Source organism: Numenius arquata, chromosome 2 (genome assembly GCF_964106895.1).
Source record: "Numenius arquata chromosome 2, bNumArq3.hap1.1, whole genome shotgun sequence".
NCBI classification, from domain to species: domain Eukaryota; kingdom Metazoa; phylum Chordata; class Aves; order Charadriiformes; family Scolopacidae; genus Numenius; species Numenius arquata.
The window spans coordinates 82,349,721-82,368,371 of record NC_133577.1 but is presented as its reverse complement, the minus strand read 5'-3'; the positions used below and the strand labels follow the sequence as shown (position 1 = coordinate 82,368,371).

At 38.9% G+C, this 18,651-nt stretch overlaps 1 protein-coding gene across 1 annotated transcript; it reads left to right on the top strand.

The window, feature by feature from the left end:
* The first annotated feature begins 509 nt into the window (after positions 1-509).
* On the top strand, positions 510-17,435 carry METAP2 (methionyl aminopeptidase 2). Its single transcript, XM_074165623.1, has 11 exons — positions 510-769; positions 1,633-1,734; positions 5,050-5,115; positions 5,457-5,559; positions 10,168-10,329; positions 12,071-12,252; positions 12,335-12,429; positions 12,515-12,611; positions 13,149-13,252; positions 15,717-15,832; positions 16,641-17,435. The coding sequence occupies exons 1-11, from the start codon at positions 589-591 to the stop codon at positions 16,891-16,893; spliced, it is 1,461 nt and encodes a 486-aa protein (XP_074021724.1). The 5' UTR covers positions 510-588; the 3' UTR covers positions 16,894-17,435.
* Positions 17,436-18,651: the final 1,216 nt, after the last annotated feature.

Here is an 18,651-nt window from a genome sequence, read left to right as displayed (position 1 = left end):
CTGGTTTCTGTCACCCAAGGAGTCTGAACCGGATTCCCCCAATTCCAGCCAGCCGGAAAACGCAGGCCACCAAAACGGCCCTTTCAATCTCATGGGCACGCACCCCTCCTAAAGAACAGTTAACACACCTAAAATGGCATCTGGTCACCGCTCTGCCCGTCAGTGGAGGCTACAAATAGGAACCACGAGATGACCGGGCACAGGACGGAGTCTGAGGACAGCGATACCGCCGGCACCCGGCGGTGCCCCACACGCATAGGTTGAGAACAGCGATGGCGCCGGTGCCCCACACCGCGGGCCGGTGACACGGGAGCAGGCGGTGGGGGGGGTACAGCGCGGCTCCGACAGCCGGGCACGGCCGTTACACGACCTCCCCTCACAGGCAGGCCGCCCGCCCGTATCGGGGCGGCGCTGGGGAAGGCCTCTACTCCTGCTCCTCCTCCTCCTCCTCCTCCCCTAGCCGGCGTAGTCCTCCAGCCTTCCCGGCGTGCCCCGCGCTCACCATAGAGCGCAGGGCCGGCCCCGCCGCTCCCTCCCTCGCTCTCTCTCGCTCGCCCCGTGTGTGGGAGGCGGCGCGGCCGCGGCGACATGGCGGGCGTGTGGCAGGCGGGCAGCGCTGCTGCCGAGGCGGAGAAGCATCTCAACGGCGAGCTGCCGCCGGAGCCCGAGGACAAGGACGGGGCGGAGGGCGGCGCGGCGGGGCTCGGCGCGGAGGATGGTGCCAAGAAGAAGCGCAAGAAGAAGAAGAAGGGCAAAGCGGGCCCCGCGGGTAGGGACCGGGCCGCGCCACACCGGGACCCTCCGCTGACAGGCCGGCGGGGCGGCCTGAGGGCGCCGCGACCCAGCAGAGCGGGCCTCGTAGGCGGCAGCGGGTGGCTGAGGGTGGCTGAAAGGTCCTGGGGGGCGGGCAGGGCGATGGGCGCCGCCGAGGCCGCTGTCCCGGCCCGTGGCGGCTGTGCGGGCTGAGAGGGATCCTCTCGGCGAGGAGGGAGCTGGCAGGTGCTCGGAGGATGCTGCTGCCGTTCAGCAGCGGGAGAGCTGGGTCTAGGGAAGTCCTCCCTTCTCCGGTGCGCACATGGGAAGCCACCCCTTCCTTCGTCCCCTCCTGTGCCCTCGGGGGGAAAGGCGTAAGGTTGCTGCTGTAAAAGTCATTCCGCATGATGGAGTCTCTGCACCCCTCCCAGGCTCGCTCAGGGAGCTGGAGCAAGTCTGGGCAAATAGTGTAAAGGAACTACGGTTTGGGTTTGTTTTAGCAGGCTAGCAGTTAGTGATCATCCCGCTGTGCGTTTATAATTATCTACTTCACGCCCATATTATCTCACAAGAGCAGACTGCTGCTGTGGCAAGAAGAATTAGTTACCCTGGCAGAAAAAAAGTAGTCAGAAGTGTTTGGATAATGCTACCTCTATATACAGGTTTCAGTAACTGTACATGTCAATGTAGAGCCCTACAGTCTTACACGTTGGATCTGCTTTACAAAAAAAAAAAGCCAAACCCAACCAAAAAACCCAGCATGTGTTCTGGTATCTCTAGGATGAGTACAGCGTAATATTTCTATAAAGTTTTGTGGCTGTTGTTTACTAATGTGGAGCTGTCCGTTTATTGTACATCATGCTTTAATTTTACAAACAGGACAAGAAACAGATAAAGAAATGGAAGGTGCTCTTGATGATGTAGCAAAACAATTGGATAAACAAGTACTGGAGGAGAAAGAAAAAGATGATGATGATGAAGGCAAGTATAACTTTTTCTCTTGAAATTCTCTCCATTTTCAGCTTCATCCTAGACTCCCATTTTTACAAACCTTTACACGTCTTTTGTTTTTGGGTTGTTTTTTTTAGCTTGGGAGAGCTGAGATGTAGCTATATATACTTTTTACATTTTTGGCAACAATTTAACTGTCACACGTGCATACATATGAAAAATAACAGGGATAACAGCTTTGTAAAACTGCTTGTTTTCAAGGATCTTGCTACTGCAGGGAAATGTTTAATTTAAGGTAAGCTATTAATCATTCTCACTTGCATTAGTATGGCCAGCGTAAATTTATGTTCAAAATACTTTCTCTTATTCTTGGCTTAGAAAAAATACAGAGCAAAAATTTAAAGGAGAGTTTTAATTAATAGATCTTAGGGTCTCTACCAGTGACTTGAAACCTGTTCATGTGCAATCCTCATTTTTGATTAAAACTGGACTGGGGAGAAATTAATAGACAAGCAAGGCATACACCTTGTGTGTTGCTTGTGCTATGCAGCTGATGTTCTAAGCAAGTGCCTTAGAAGTGTCTGCTATTGAAATGCAGGCTGGATGCATCTTTCATGTAGGAATATAAAATTAAAATGTTAAAATGCTGTCTTTGTTTTGATGAGTGGTTCTCAATAGAAACAGACATTTGAGAAAATACATTTCTGAAGTTAATAGTTTAGTTTCCTTCTTGTGAAGTAGCATTTAAAGTCGGCTCAGCACCATAAAATGGTCCTTCCTTGTTCTGCTTAGAAATCTTCTAGTTGACTATTGCTGGAATTCAACGTTCCAGAATTTAATTTAATAAATTAGATATAGGAGTTTAAAAAATGAAATAAGTATGCTGAGATACATAAAATTACAAGTTAATTGCTCTTTGAACATTATTATTCTATATATATAGCATCCAGTTTTATGAAACTACTTTCTGTGCAAGCATATTCTGATGGGTTTTTTGTTTTGTGGTATATTTCAGGTTATGGAGTTGAAAGATAATTAATACAGTAAGTGCTCTGCCATTGTTGCAACTAAAGTAAAAAATACTGAGAAGGATAGTGAACACTTTGTACAATGAAAAAAGTTCTTTGAAAATTATTAAAGTAGTTATAGTTCCATCTCAGGAGAAGTACAGTGGTTGGTCACATAAAAAGAACTGTGTTCTTTTATGCTTTGTACAGTATTAGCAATTAATATTACAGTATTAGAAAGTATAACAAGAATATGAAGTGGTGCTATCGCTGACATAATAATCTGCTTTTTTCCCCCACATTGGACTTGGATTTGTTTTTAGAAAAGCAATAATATTTTTGCAGAACAAAAGATTTCTGTAAGCTTTTGGAACACATCTGTGTGTTCTTTCTTGTACTGGTTCTTACCACTTGCCATCTTAATGGTGTGGTTTCAGAGGTGTTGCTTAAGACATAGTGCTGCATTAGATTAAAACCAATAAAACACCTCTCCCCCCCACTTTTTTTTTCCCCTTGATGAGTCCGTAACTGAATGGTCTCAGAAATGAGACTGTATACATTTTGAAATCTGGGAGAGATTAGGAAGCGCTCTTCACATTTCCATTGCAGCGTTAAAACATGCTGATAGATAACATTTTTGCATGATATTAGGCTAAGTTATTGAACGGCTGTACTAAAATGGCATAAGGGTGGGCTTCAGCTTTGCAAAGATCTTAAATTGCTTTTCTGGTGAAAATTGTTTTCATTACCAGCTGAATAACCTGAAGACAAACAGGGTACTGGTCAGATGCAGTAGTTACGTTTCTGGCAGCACAGTTAGTCTGCAGCAGTCTTCAAGGACATGAGAGCGTAAGTCTGGTTAGTTTGGCTCGCAGTTGGCAGATTCATGTGCAGTGATGTATGAAAAAGCCACAATAAGCAGATAGTAACAGCGACAACGTTTAAGAAATGCTTTAGTTTTTTTGCAGGTTAGGGCTAGCGTTTAAAAAAAAAGGGGCAGATCACATGGTGAATGAAATGGAGTCACATCTAATTCTTTCCTTGATGAATGGTTTGAGCACAGCTCAAGGTCAAGAGAAGTGTGGCGAAGTTACCACATTTTAAAGAAATGTAATGTGCTGTTAAAGATTTGTGGCTGTCTATGAAATATGGATTGATGGAGTCTGGTAGGCTGGACTACGTTGTAGCTACACTAGTAGTACAAGTTATTTTAAATTTTTTGTAAAAAAAAAAAAAAAAATTGCAGGTATAAGATACTTAATGCCAAAATGAGCTGGGGAGGAGCAGGGGTGACACATTACTGAAATTTGCCCCAGCTGCAGGATTACAGCAGTCACTGTGACACAAAAATGTAGATGACACTGGCCATCATGAGAAGCTTGAATAAAATCTATTGACTGGAACAACTGGTCAGTGCTTTGACTTGGTTTTATTTTTAAATAAATGAGCACATAGAAGTTTCTGTATGAATGCATTCAAAATGGTAGTGCTTTGACTTGAAGTTCTTTCAATTTTACTTTTTGCTTTAGATAAAAATAAATGTTCTAAATGTAGATGACTGGTACTTACCCATTTTGAAATGAACTTGTGATTAGGTCCATAAGGTTTAGTTAGATGATATCACATTAGATAAATACCTTCATTGTGTATGGAGTAACTAAGCATTAGATGTAGCCAAATGTGAAGTCCTCGGGGTTATTGTTAACTCTCAAATGTGACTGTAACATGGTGTAGCTGATTCTTGGTGCTTATGTGCTGTGCTCCCTGAAAACCTCTCACTGGTACATCCCACACACAGTGAGTGGTTTTGCTCAGTGCTGGTTGTGACTTTCCCTGTTATCTCCAGATTAAACTCATCCTGACCTAAGTGCTGTGATCTTTACTTGTTTGGGTTTTTTATCTTTCCAGATGCATAAAGTTCTTTTAGCTGAAGCATCAGAAGATGGGTTTGAGGCAGTAGCTCCTAGCTTTTTGTTGTGTCTAATACAGTTCTCTCTCACGCCCTCCCTCATCCCCAGGCATCTTTCTGAGTGAATTGAGAGTAGAGGAATTTGAAGTAGGACTTTCTGAAAACTCTTTCCCTGATCTGCTTTTTTTCTCTGTTTGGTGATATGTTTAAATCATCAACTTCAGAAATTATTTTCTTAGTTCTGTGTTTGGTGTAGGGACTGAAAATGCTAATGGTTTGGTGGCAGCTTCTAGCTGTTGTCTTTTAATCCATTAAATTCTGCTGTGAAAGAAGTGTTTCCAGATAGTCCAGATGGTTTTGTGTCTTATTCAAAATTCTTTGGTTCTTCAAGTTTATTTTATATTCACTTGAGCACTTTCTTTCCTGTAGATGGAGAGGGTGAAGGAGATGGAGCAACAGGGAAAAAGAAGAAGAAGAAGAAAAAGAAGAAAGGACGTAGGTATCAAGCATAAAAATAAAGATAGACTGCATGAATATTTGGTATAAGCGTGTGTAAGTGCTGTTCTTGGCAGTTGAAACAAATTTTTGGGGTGTGGTTTGGGTTCATAGGTGAAGTGTGGCTGAGTTTTCTTCTTTCCGGTATCCGTGAACGTCACATTGAGCATTGGCCAAATAAAGTCATATGAGGGCATTGTGATAGAAGTGTCTTGGTAGAAGCCCAAATTCTAGTACAGGGATCTTAAAGAACTTGTGCCATTTAAATTTTATGATTGAAATAAGGTACTTAGCATTTTCAGTGTACCATATGTAAAACTTTCTTATATTATACTCAACAGCTAAGGTCCAGACAGATCCACCTTCTATTCCAATATGCGATCTATTTCCCAGCAACATATTCCCCAAGGGAGAAGAGTGTGAATACCCACCAACACAAGATGGGTGAGTGTTTTAAGCTTAAAAAATGACCGCTGTCACCTGGATGTGCTGAATTGCAAAACTGTTAATGTGAAACTAAATCGACAAAGTGAGTTGTAATACGCGCTTTTCTTTCTTCCCCCCCCCCCCCCCCCAACTGGATCATCAAAGAACTTAATGAGTAGAAGTCTTCAGGCCAGAAATGTTCCTCTTTCCTGAACCTTTTAATTAAGGTATAGCCTGTATGAGCAAAATTGCTATGAAGCAGGGGACCTTGAGACCCAGGGACCAACTGCATTTCAGTAGGCAGCTTGTAAGAAAACTGTGGGCTGAATTACAACTGAGTGAAGTTTTAAAATTTAGAGAGGTGATACACTATTATGCAGCAGTTTTGGGGGCATCTAGATGTCAACTTGTTATTTTTAGTTATCCATTTTTTGGTGGACATACATCAATCTCAGTGTATGAGAGTTTAATTTAAAAGCTTAAGTGGTGTATTCTGCACTTTGCTTCTCTTTGTTTGTATGAATATATAGTTATTATAACCTAAACTTTTTTTTTATAATTCATAGCAACGTGGGAATAATACTAAATAAACAGCAGCTTCTAGTGGTTTACTGGAATGGAGATCTGCATCCATATTTTTTCATAGGGTACTACTATTTCCTTATGCTTAGTTGGGATATGCTAGCCTGACTGAGTTTCCCAATTTTTTCCTATATGAAGTGTTGTGGAAGGTCTTGTTTTACTTGTGTATGGTAGGGGCAGAATCAGCTTCAATTGCATGAAAATCTGAATGAAAAGGCCAATGAAAACTTTCCAGGAAATTTTGAATCAAAACTCTGAAAAAATAGGTTAAACCAAAGGGGAGGGGAGTAGATAAATATCTATATTTCTGGACATACTGTTTAGTTTTCGATTACTTTTTTTTCAGAAGCAAATTACTTTGAAACATTTACTGGTTGTTTAAAGTCAATGCCTGTTTCTCATAGGGTGTAAGCAATATAGTTAAGAGTCTAGTATGTCCTATAAATTGTGTTCAGATATTCACAGATAATATAGTTTCATTTTTATGAGATTAAAATTTGGTTTGAAGAAGCCTTTTCTTCTTTTTAATGACTTCAATTTGATCACAAGGTGTGCTTATATTTATTTATAAATGCCTTCTTTGTATGCACAATATTAGCATGCTAATGAAGGACTTTCACAGGATAGTCCTGACAGGCTGATCCACGAGTGATTCTTTCATGCTTTAAGAATTAAGTGACTGTATATGCATATGCCACGTTCAGAAGGACATGATTTAAGCAATCCAGGAAATTAGATTATAAACATCTTAAGCATGTTCATAATTTATTAACAAGTGACACACTATTTTTACACCTCTGTTATGCATCCAGCTATTGAGGATTAAATGTTTTATTCTGGGCTTGCTACTGTTCATTTGAAATAAAAAAAAAAAGCCAAACCCCAACAAAACCAAACCACTTTTTCTAACAGAATTTAAGTGAGGCATCTTTTGTCTACCAAGAGTGTTCTGCTATGGAAGAAGAATATGCTCTTCTAAGGACTGTGAAATAGTATCTTTATATAATCTGCTTAAGCAAATAACATGCTTAATTTTGTTTTTTTATTTAAATTAATTTTGTTTTTTATTTTTTGTTTTTTAATTTAAATCTTTTGATGCTACGTTAGCATTTCCTAACATAAGCAGCTACTTAAATTAGTAGCTAACACGATTGTTAGGATATTTCCTATTCTGAATAATAGTTTCATTTTATATATCGGTGAAGCGTTTTTGTGCCACTTCTCTTATTCATGCTGAGGTCAGTAGGGTTTTGTCTTTGATTTTTTTATTAAAAGAGTTGCACTTCTGTTCTTAACTCTTGATGTCACATGCTTTCTAAAGTTATCTATCATCAACCTAGAATTGTGTATTTTGTGTGGGAAGTTGAACAAGAAGTGGGTATACTTCAATTTTTAGGGGGAAAAATAACAGAGAATCAATTCTTATAGACAACGCACTAAGAGCTTTGATTTCTTTATGTCTTGGGTATTTAGTTGTGTCTGAAGGCTTGTGTTGAAGACACCTGAATTTGAAATGATGTGACAGGGAGAGCAGAACAGCTATAAGCAATATTTCATGATACACTGTTGTGTTAAAGTGGGATTAAGGAAATCTTATCCTTGCCTGCTTGTTTGCCCCTTTGCTGTTATCTGGGTTAAAGTAATCTGGGGGAATTACTTTCTGGAATTCTTGCCTTCGATCACTAAAATCTGCACAGCATTTCTACTTGTGAAAGCTAGGGGCTGTGAACTGGAGTGAAAAGATGGGAACAAATGGCTCAGAGCAAGAGGTGAACTTCTTAAGCTGACTTATGTGGTAGCCAGCACATTAGGAAACTGACCTCGGGAAAGCTTGTTAGCTCATGTACCTGTCAGAGGACTTGATGTTTGGTGTGAGACCTTTAGCTGATCAATGGACTTTTCACATGTCCTGAAGTGCTTAGGCCCAAGTGGGATTTCATGTCATCACCTTTCCTGAGCTCCCAGGTGGCAGTGGTGCAGCTTTGGCAGCAAAATACTTCAGGTCTGATACAGTATTTTTAAATGTTGAGGCTATTTTGTCCCCCAGTTGTCTTGCATGAAGTGACTATATGCTGAAATACAGTAGGAGAGAGGGAGGACGGCTTCCTGCCAATTTGCTGGAGTTTGCGCTTAAGTCCATGACTGATGGCAGAGCAGCTGCCCAGACTCTGTCAGCAGCTCCTGCTACCAGAGGGTGTTCCCTGCTGGAATCCAGAACAGTCTGAAAAGATCCTCAAGTCTCTCTCCCCATTGTTTTTCTGCAGTACACCTTTTCCATCTTTTTGTGCTGTGACTACTGGACTGGCAGTAGTCCAATTTGCAAGCACAGTAAGGGGGCTTAGGTGTTGCAACCTGTTTTTTGGTTTTGGTTTTTTTTTTCCCCCAGTGGAATTTACCAGGGTTAAGGCAAATTCTAACAGTAGTATGTGTGATACTTGCTATTTGAGTAGGAAAACTGCTCAGAAAAGTGGGCGTGGGATTTCTCCTTTGTACTTTTGTTACTTTATCTGAGAAGGAGCAGGAAGTTCAAGGGAAGCAAGCAGAAGGGTCTGAAAATATGTGGATCCTGTGGTCATTGTGAGAAAAACTGTATGGAATAGCCTGTTATCTTTCTTTATCATTTCAACTCTGCTTTAGGATTGCAGGCCTCTTAGCACTATATAAATGCTCAGATCAAAATGCAGCAAAATTGCAGGGCATAGTATCTTGGCTCACTCGTACCTGTTTTTTGGCTGTGAAGGAAACTTAGAGTAGAGCCAAGTTACATGTCTCTCAAACAGGTAAGTAGCTACACTTTCGGATTTCAAAAAGTAATCATTTAACTCTGTGTATTCTGTTGTTGGCTTAGAGTCAGCTCATGTACATAAAGATAAAAATTAATTTCTAAATTGGGAAACTTCGGTGTAGTTCAACATCTTTGGTCCATGTCGTCTATCATCCCTTTTCTTTTATGACCCACCTACCAGGATGTGCAGGCGTGTATTGTTTTTAGTAGTATTTGTCCTGCTTAGCATGTGTGGAGTTATGACTTTGGGTTATGACTGGGGTGGTTTTTTTTGCATCATTACAGGGCTCCAGCTTCACCATTTGAAGGGTGTCACTACTTTGTAGTCAAAAGAGTAGCCTTAGTTAAGTTCTGACAGTTGCTGGAGTGCTTAAATTACCTTTTTGTTTGTTTTCTTTCTTGAAACCTTTGTTGTATGGTTTCTTGCATAATAAAAAAATATATTCAAAATTAATCTTATATATAATATATCTTATATTTAGACTTGTATTGAAAATTCTTCTTTTTTTTCTATGAACTTAACCAAAGAACCAAAATGAGTGGTGTTCTCCTGGAACAAATGTTAATTCATCATCCAGCAAATTTAGAAAGTAACTTCCTGGCGTGTGTCATAGTTACTATACACTGCATGAGGTGTTATTACCTAAATATTCTGAAGCTGAGCAAAAGTAATACTTGAACTGCAAGCTTTTGAATTTTGAAGGAGTCAGTAAAAGTTTCTGGGCTAAGTACCTGTACTACAGTGCTGAGATTCTTCTGCATACAGGAAGAGCACTGTCTGAATGAATAAGATTGTGCAAATAATAAACTTTTTGTATGAGCAGAGCATGTTGCAGTGATTTGCCCTGCTAAACTCAAGGTAGAATTGCAGGTGCTCATAAGAATTTTATATGCCCGTTCTGCCTTTTTGAAAAGAATTATACATCTTTCAAGCATAGTGCTTCTCTGGGATTATGGGAGGGTTTGAAAATGTGAAGGGAATAATATGGTTCATGGTCTAACTGAGTTTAATTTCTACGTATATGTGATTTTTTTCTCTTTCTGCAATGTTACTGCCTTTCAAGGGTGCCAATCTGTGGTGCTGAGAGATTTTTATATGCTATCTTTATTTTGAAACCTTTATAAATCAGGATCTTTTCTGTTGTACAGTGAAGTGTAAACCTGACTGGTTAATAAACACTTTGCAGGCTTTAGACAGAAGTTGTAATGACTTCTGTAATTATATTAACTTTTCATTACACACTTCCTTTATTTTGAAGGCGAACTGCTGCTTGGAGAACAACTAGTGAAGAAAAGAAAGCACTAGACCAAGCCAGCGAGGAAATCTGGAATGATTTTCGGGAGGCTGCAGAGGCACACAGACAAGTGAGGAAATATGTTATGAGCTGGATAAAACCTGGAATGACAATGATAGAAATCTGGTGAGGACACAGATCTTCTCAAAGACCTCTGCTGTAGATTTTTCCTCTTTCTCCAGAGGGGGAGGGATTTAGTCTCAATTTTCTGTTCTTAATTCACTGTGTCACGAGTGTTGGGGGGATTTTCTGTTTGATGTATGCAACCACTATCCCCAATTATTTCCTTTAAGTTTCCTCTTCTAAGATATTCTTAGCTTATGCAACTTTAGAAGGCCTGGGATTATACTGAATTTCAAACTAAGCTTTCAGTTATGTTCACTTATTTTGAGCACATGCTTGATTTTAATGTTCAGTGCCCTGGCTACTCTTGCACATAAGTTCTGCAGTGGTGCTGAGGGAAGCAGCAAGAGTGGTAGTAAACGTCCTGGCTTTTGCCAGAATTGGCAGTGAAATGCTATGTGGACGAGCAATGCAGGTGCAGTCTGCAGCTGGGAGTGGATGAAGAGATATAAATCAGTGTGGCTGTGTACTCAGTCCAGGGCAGGAAGATTTTGTCTATATTTAGTCTCCATGGACTGATGTTTCTGGAGAAACACAGTATTTCTTTGTGGTGTTCTCAGTTGATAAGAAATAACCGAGCAAATGGATTAAGATAAACGTGAGTTTGATTAAGGTAAAGTTTAAAGAAAAAATTAGCCTGGGCTGATTCTCTTGACTCTTCCAACTATTCCTTTTTCTGTTCTTCAGTTTATCTAGAGTGAATGTCAAAGTACTGCACAGTACTGGACAGTTTAGCTTCCAAAATCAGGTGCTCTCAGTCTAGTATGACTGAGGACTGTGCTGACAAGAGTAGGATAGTAAGGAAGCTAATCAGAGCTGATCCTCAAGGTAACTGTGTGAGGATAACGGAAAGAAATGATATACCACCAGGGAAGTGGAAGAAAGACAGCTGCCTTAATCACTAGTCTGGCTGAAACAAATCTGTCATATTGAATTATACAGTTTTACTGTTATAAGCAATAATTTTCTCAAAACATGACTTTTCTTCTTAAAGTACCTCAGGCTATGGGGACTTGCCTGTTAAAATTAGCTCTCTTCTTTTTCCAGATTGCTCTGAGTGAATAGCTTGCTTAAATAAAATCAGAGTTTGGTGCACTGGTGTGAGCTGCAGTTTACATCGTTCACTGCCATTACAGGAGTATGCGCTGATGACACGTATCTGTAGCTTTCCAGTAGCTAACAGCTTGAGAGTAGACAAAAAAACAAGAGCAAATGCTAGTCTCGAGGTTTTACTTTAGTACAGTTATTGCTTAAATTTAAAAAAAAAATATATTGTCCTTCTTTAATTAGACATTTTTTAATAAATGAGAGGACTATACTATTGCCTTTTTCCTTTTTTCTTTTTTTTTCTTCCTTTTAAATCACAGTAATTGCAAAAAATGCATTTAATTTGTCTAAACTTTAGTCGTATAACCTCTGCTGCTGAGGAAGAATGGGTTAAACTTAGCTTGTAAAGGATGGATATTTAAAGTACAGACACTAGCTAAGTACTCGATTTTGCCTAAGAAAGGGTAAAAGAAACAACACCAAGAACTGAAGATAATTGTGTTGCACTTAACCTTTTCCAGTCTAGGGTGTCCTTCTAATTAGCATACAAATAGTTAAGATTTCAAATTAAAACATTTCTTGAATATTTTTCTGAGGTTTTGTTCTTGCATTGATTTATTTGAAGTCATCATAAGAAATATTAATGACAATTTTAATGTTCTTTTTTTTTTTTCTCTCCCTCCCCTCTGCCTTTTAGCGAAAAACTAGAAGACTGCTCACGTAAACTGATAAAGGAAAATGGTTTAAATGCAGGTCTTGCATTTCCTACCGGGTGTTCTCTGAATAATTGTGCTGCCCACTACACTCCCAACGCTGGAGATCCAACAGTCCTGCAGTACGATGATATTTGCAAAATAGATTTTGGGACACATATTAGTGGTTAGTTTTCATTTATTAATTAAAACTTAAAACGTTCTTCAGTGCAAAGACTATGATGCTAATTAACTTCTGCTGATTTCAGGTCGTATTATTGACTGTGCTTTTACAGTCACGTTCAATCCAAAATACGACAGATTATTACAAGCCGTAAAGGATGCCACAAATACTGGAATAAAGGTATGATCGTTATGCAAGTCATTTAACAAGTCTTTTACAGTAAACTTTGAAATTGTTTTCCATTTATCTTGCGCTTTATCTTCAGTGTGCTGGAATAGATGTACGTCTGTGTGATGTGGGGGAGGCCATACAAGAAGTGATGGAGTCTTACGAGGTTGAAATTGATGGCAAAACATACCAAGGCAAGTTCTTTTCTTTATATAAGAATAGCTGTTCTTAGAGTATGTATCTTTGTACAAATACTGATTTATTTGTATCATAGTGCAAAGACCTCTGTACTAGAAGTATAGTACAAGTGACTTGCATAAAAATACGTGTTTCTGGCTGGCTTGCCAGTCCTCTGGAAGAATGTTCTTGGCTTGTTCTTCCAGGTATTGTATCTTTAACAGGTAAGATGAAGACCAAACAACTGTTTCAAAGTGTACAAATTATTTGATACCTGCTATTTGACTTTATTAATAAACTTTTGATACTGATGGAGTTGCTGATCTTTAATAATGAAGTTTTGATACAGCATACAAAACTCTATATATAATTTGTAGACATAAAACTGTGTTGGCTGGAATTTGTACAGGATGTGTATATAGTTTTGTATTTAGTTCCTCTGCAATATGATGAGTCACTATTGTATTTTCAGTGTGGGCTAACAAACCAAATTGCCTTAAAGGGTTTAACGTTTGTTACGAAATTGCCTGTAATATTAATGTTTTCTTCAAAAGTGAAACCAATTCGCAATTTGAATGGACACTCGATTGGGCCATATAGGATACATGCTGGAAAAACAGTGCCCATTGTGAAAGGAGGAGAAGCCACAAGAATGGAGGTAAATGGAATTCTTAAATCTTTCTGTTAAGTTTCCCCAACTGTCACTGCAAGACTAGTATTTCCTGTGCACTCCTCATGTGTAGTGTTTGTGATCCTGGTGGATAACTGCAGCAGAGGAAAAACTTTCCTGTACTTGGTAGTGTTCCTGTAGAGGGATGATCACTCTTGTTTCATCTCAGTGGTTTCTCCATTTAGCCCTGGAGTGTTCTGCTATCTAACATTTTCTGAAATTGAAGCCTTGGAACCCTGCTATTTAAAAAACACCACCAAACAATAAAATAAAATAAATTAAAAAAACAACCAAACTTGAAATCTGAAAGGCCTTAGTGATGCTTATGGAAACTCTTGCATATTTATTTCTGAATGTGTATACGTTACTTAAATGCAGTGTTGGAATGCTGCATTTAAGAGCAGGGAAAAGGACAGGAATTCAGATTTTGGGGTGAACTTGAGGGGACCAGAATTTTCCCGAAAGGTGTTTGGGCTTGCCAGTCACTCCCACTTTCCTTGTTTGTTCACTCTGTAAATAAAAAGACAAAATAACAATCTTCTCTTGCTCTGGTAATTCTTGAGAAATATTTCTGTAGTGTTGAAGCTTTGGATGATTTTCTGCAAGTACAATTAGATACGGGATCTTTCTTGAAGAGCTTCCAATGCAGTTTTTCTTTAGAGATACAAAATAATTAAGCATATTTCTAGTTAATGTGAGAGGCTACATGAAAGATGATGTTCGAATAGCGTTTTGGAGCAGGGGAAGAGAAATTGCTGTACATCATCTGGCAAACTTTACCAATCGGAAAGGCAGTATTAAAATACGTAACCCAAGATTTAGCCGCCACCATTTTGATGTAAGCCTGTGCGCTAACAAGATACGAAGGCGTATTTAAAAGATTGGTAATGAGATAAGAAGCTTTTGATTTCGTTCTAAGCCTGATCACTGCTCAGCAATGATCACTAGTAAGCCTATCAGAGTAAACAAGACTTGTAAGAACTGAATAGGGACAGGCATGGTCTGGACAGAATTGTTTCTTGAGGCAGGCTCACTCACATCACCCAAAACTTGTGTCATAATTGTTGATCACCTTGTTAATGATGTGAGCAAAAAGACAAAGTTTGAACTAACATCTTACCTAGAGGAGCGTGCAAAGGGATTAGAGAGTATTGCAAAAGGAAGGTAGAAAAAGCTTGTGTGCCCTTATTCTAGTTTAGTGAATGGTTAGGTCTTGTGTATCATCCATCATCAGTATATTACTAGTATAAGTGTTTTTTAAGCAAGTCTTACTTAAAGATTTCGGAGCTTTGAGATTGTTTTAATTGAATATCCAGACACTGGGGAGAAGGCACTTTTTAATTTCCTCAGCTTCTGTAGGTTACTTAGGACACAATCCTACATCGTTAAAACACAGCGAGTTTTGCCAATGATGAATGTGGAGCATAGCCAAGCTCTTACTGTACTGTGCTAATTACGGTATCAAACTGCAACCCAATGAGTTTTTTGTGACAGAGAGAAATAGAGCTTCTGACGATCCTTATTCTGAAAAAGTGGGCGTAAAGTGCTTTTTTTATTTTTGTGGCATCATGTGGAGGTATTTGTGAATTTATGTTTTGGTGATTATTCAGGGGTATCTTTAAGAGTTTTTGTCTTGAATTGGAAGCCTGTGTTACTGCTTTCCACATGGCTTCTTATTTTTTGGTCGTGACTTTCAAAGTATCTTAATAAACTGAAAAACCCAGCTCCAGCTGTCCATTAACGTTTGCCTGATCTTGTTAAGTCCCTTTCACAGCCCTACCGTTAAGGGTATGTGAATGCACTTGGCAGAAATGAGTTTATATAATGGCATTTCAGTATGTTCTTGGCTAGAATTTTGATAATGCCCTTGCAGATATATATCACCTTCAGTTCTTGAAGAAATTCATCTCGTGGAGTGGAAATGAGCAGGTTAAGGGTTTATACTAGCAGCTGTTACCAGAAAATTCTTGCAGAAATTGGGCAGAAAGTTCTTCAGTGCAGTAAGTCTCTGTAATCAACATCTATTTGCCATGTCTAAACTATACATTTCCTAGGACTTTTGCCTGAATAGCAAAGGAGAATTGCTTCCAGTTAGCAAATGTTTTGCAGCAGAATGTAGTTTCTTAGTTATGTTAGATGTATACTTCGTCAACGTTTTAACTGCAGTGACTTTGAAAAGTTGTGACTAGAAACGTGCTGATATTTATGGCTTGAAACAAATAAAGTGGTACTAACATAACTAGCTGATTTTTTGGAAATGTCTGTAACTTTACTGTGTGAAATCTTCATATTGAATTTTTCTCTACATTGACTTGGTGATTGAATCTATTCACATTTAATTTACTTGTATTCAGAAGTTGTTATACTGAGATCATTATATCAGAATGGCCCAATGTCAGTTATTTTCATATTGCAATATGTTCCTTTTTTTTTTTTCTCTCTCTCTCCTTAGGAAGGTGAAGTATATGCTATAGAAACCTTTGGTAGCACAGGAAAAGGTGTTGTTCATGATGATATGGAGTGTTCTCATTATATGAAGAACTTTGATGTTGGGCATGTGCCAATAAGGTTGGATTTTTTTGTTGTTTTTTGTTAGTATATTGCGCTAGAGCTCCCACCCTCCTAGCATTCAAATTTGATACAGTGCAGGTTCTTCACTAATTAATAAGGCTGTCAGAGGACTCAAACAGTGGTGTTAGCAATGTTCTTGTTATGAAATACGCTCTGATTGGAATAATTCCATATTCCAGATTGACAAAGAATCTGGAAATGGAGAAAATGATTGTGTCTTCAGAAATTGTTTTTTTTAACTTCCAATCATTAGTAATTTTTTATAATTAATAATGTAAAGATTGTGTTTGTATATTAGTCTGTATATTAAATGCATATATTTGGTTTTTTAAAATCAACATTTGTACTATGGTTTTGTGCCACAATCTTTGTCTTAGTGTTGTTCCCAGAATATAGCAAGCTATTCATGTCATCCGTTTGGTTTGTATGGATATTTTGTGGTTTTTAAGTTCTTGTTTCAGCGTATTCCTGTAAGATGAAATAGCTTATTAATTTGCAGGTTTCACTGGGATTTTGGCATTTGTCAGAGTGCGATGTATTTTTGGAAGTGAAGGCTCTTATGGTTAGAAACATAGCAGGCAGACATGCTTTTCCAGATTGTTCTATGGAGACAAAATAGAACTATCTAGTAATATGTTTTGTGAGTGGAACACCTGGTTGATGTAGAAAGTCATCCCAAGACTGGGCAATCTTAAAATACCTTTAAATCTAACCCTTTTCTTAATAGGCATGGTTTATTTCTGTAGTGAATGCTTGCCGATGATACCTCTTTTTTTCTCAAACGTGTTCTTTTTTTCTTCTTCAGGCTTCCAAGAGCAAAACACTTGCTAAATGTTATCAATGAAAACTTTGGTACTCTTGCCTTCTGCCGCAGATGGCTAGATCGCCTAGGAGAGAGTAAATACCTAATGGCATTGAAGAACCTGTGCGACTTGGGGATAGTGGATCCATATCCTCCCTTATGCGACATCAAAGGCTCATACACGGCACAGTTTGAGCACACTATACTGTTGCGCCCCACGTGCAAGGAGGTTGTCAGCAGAGGAGATGACTACTAAACTCAAAGCCACCTCAGCACCTTTATACTCTAGGCTTTGTTGGAACATACTATACCAGAATTAATTTACAACACGTTGTCTGTTTTAACAGTGGACTGATGTAATACTTTCCATATTTGGAAAGGAAGGAATTTAATCAAAGGCAAGTCTTCTAATGTAACTAACCAAGAAAAAAAAAAGCTTTCAGGCCTTTAGAAATATTTCAAAAGTTACTTATTTTTTTCTGTTCAGGGAAATACGTGCTATAAAGCTCAATTTTTAGTTTGGAATGAGTTATACATTTTGTTTTGAACATTTATGATAAAAGATGCTTTTCAAATATTTATATTACCATATTCCTACTTGAATGCTTTGAATGACTACACCTGATTTCTGCGCCCAAGTCCTCTATGATATTGCCTTTTAAACTTCCTGGAATCCATTTTGTAAAAAATAAAGACAAATTTTCAGATCTAAAAATATATTTACTTTTTAGAAATCTGGTTATGATTCTGGTCAGGAGTCTGCTGGGAAACTGCTCTATTAAATATTTTACAAACTTGATTTGCCATTTCTTGTCTTGAAACTGGACCTGTCTTACCCTTTATATGACACTTCACCTTTTAGTGCTTACTTAAATAGTCTTGTCAGAGCTAGATTTTAGCTGTATTTGGAATATGTCAAATCCATCTTGTGGTCTCTCTTGCTGTTATCAGCAACATGCAACTTTAGGCTGGAGTCATCTGTGGATTTTAGTACATATATCCCTACAGATTTTTTGCCATTGGCGTGCCTTTTTGCATGGAGTGAAATTTTGCTTCGTGTGATCCCTGGTCTCCTTTAAGTACACATTAGATTGGACAAGTTGTGGGGACAACGGAAACCTTAATTTATTATTTTGGAGTGTTGAAAGTTCTTCCATACAGGCAAACTAATCTGGAATATTTGATGTTTGCTTGACACAAGCGGTCATTATCTGTCTTCCCACTGCAGCAAATCTGATTCGTAAAGGTGAATTAAGTCTCATGGCTCTTCAGGCCTAGATGCTGTATGTCTTCCAGTGCTCTGTGTGTCTGTGTGTGTGTGTGTATATGCATAACTTGCATATTAAAATTCTATGTAGTTACTGGTAACACAAACAACAGCTTATTTAATAGGTCAGTAACAGTGCCTTAAACTGCTTAGGAAACAGAGATACTTCACCTGCTCCTTTATAGTGACAGCCTGTGTTTATTTATAGAGGAGTTCATATTCATTTGGAAATATCAGTTCTTTCCTCCTCTGTCTTTGGGTAAAAGCTGCAGTTTGTCCTTTAAAACTCCAGTGTGTGAACTGCAGTTTAGAGGGGGACAGTGTCACATGCTGCCTTAAAAGTACTAGACATCAGTGGGTTTTTTCCTGTTTGTAGGTATTATTTAATCTCGGTGCTGCTTGTAGAAATGGATGAAATAGGATACTGACGTGTATTCCTGTTGCTGTTTGGGAGTCTTGGCATCCCAGCAATGAGTTTTAAGTAATTTATGCAGCTGTGTGGGCATGTGTCTCTCAGCTTCCAAACAAACAGTAGCTGGTGTACGTGCCTGTGCATTGCGAAGGAAAAACTGGCATTTGAAAGGATCGGGGATGAACAGGGCAGAGTTAATGGTTTCCAGCTCACCCTATTTTGGTAACAAGCCTGGTTACTACAAATACTGCCAGAAACAAGTAAGACAAATCTGCTTTGCGTCTCAGCCTCTTATCCACTAATTCCAGACTTTGCTTTCTAGAAAGGTAGTCTGT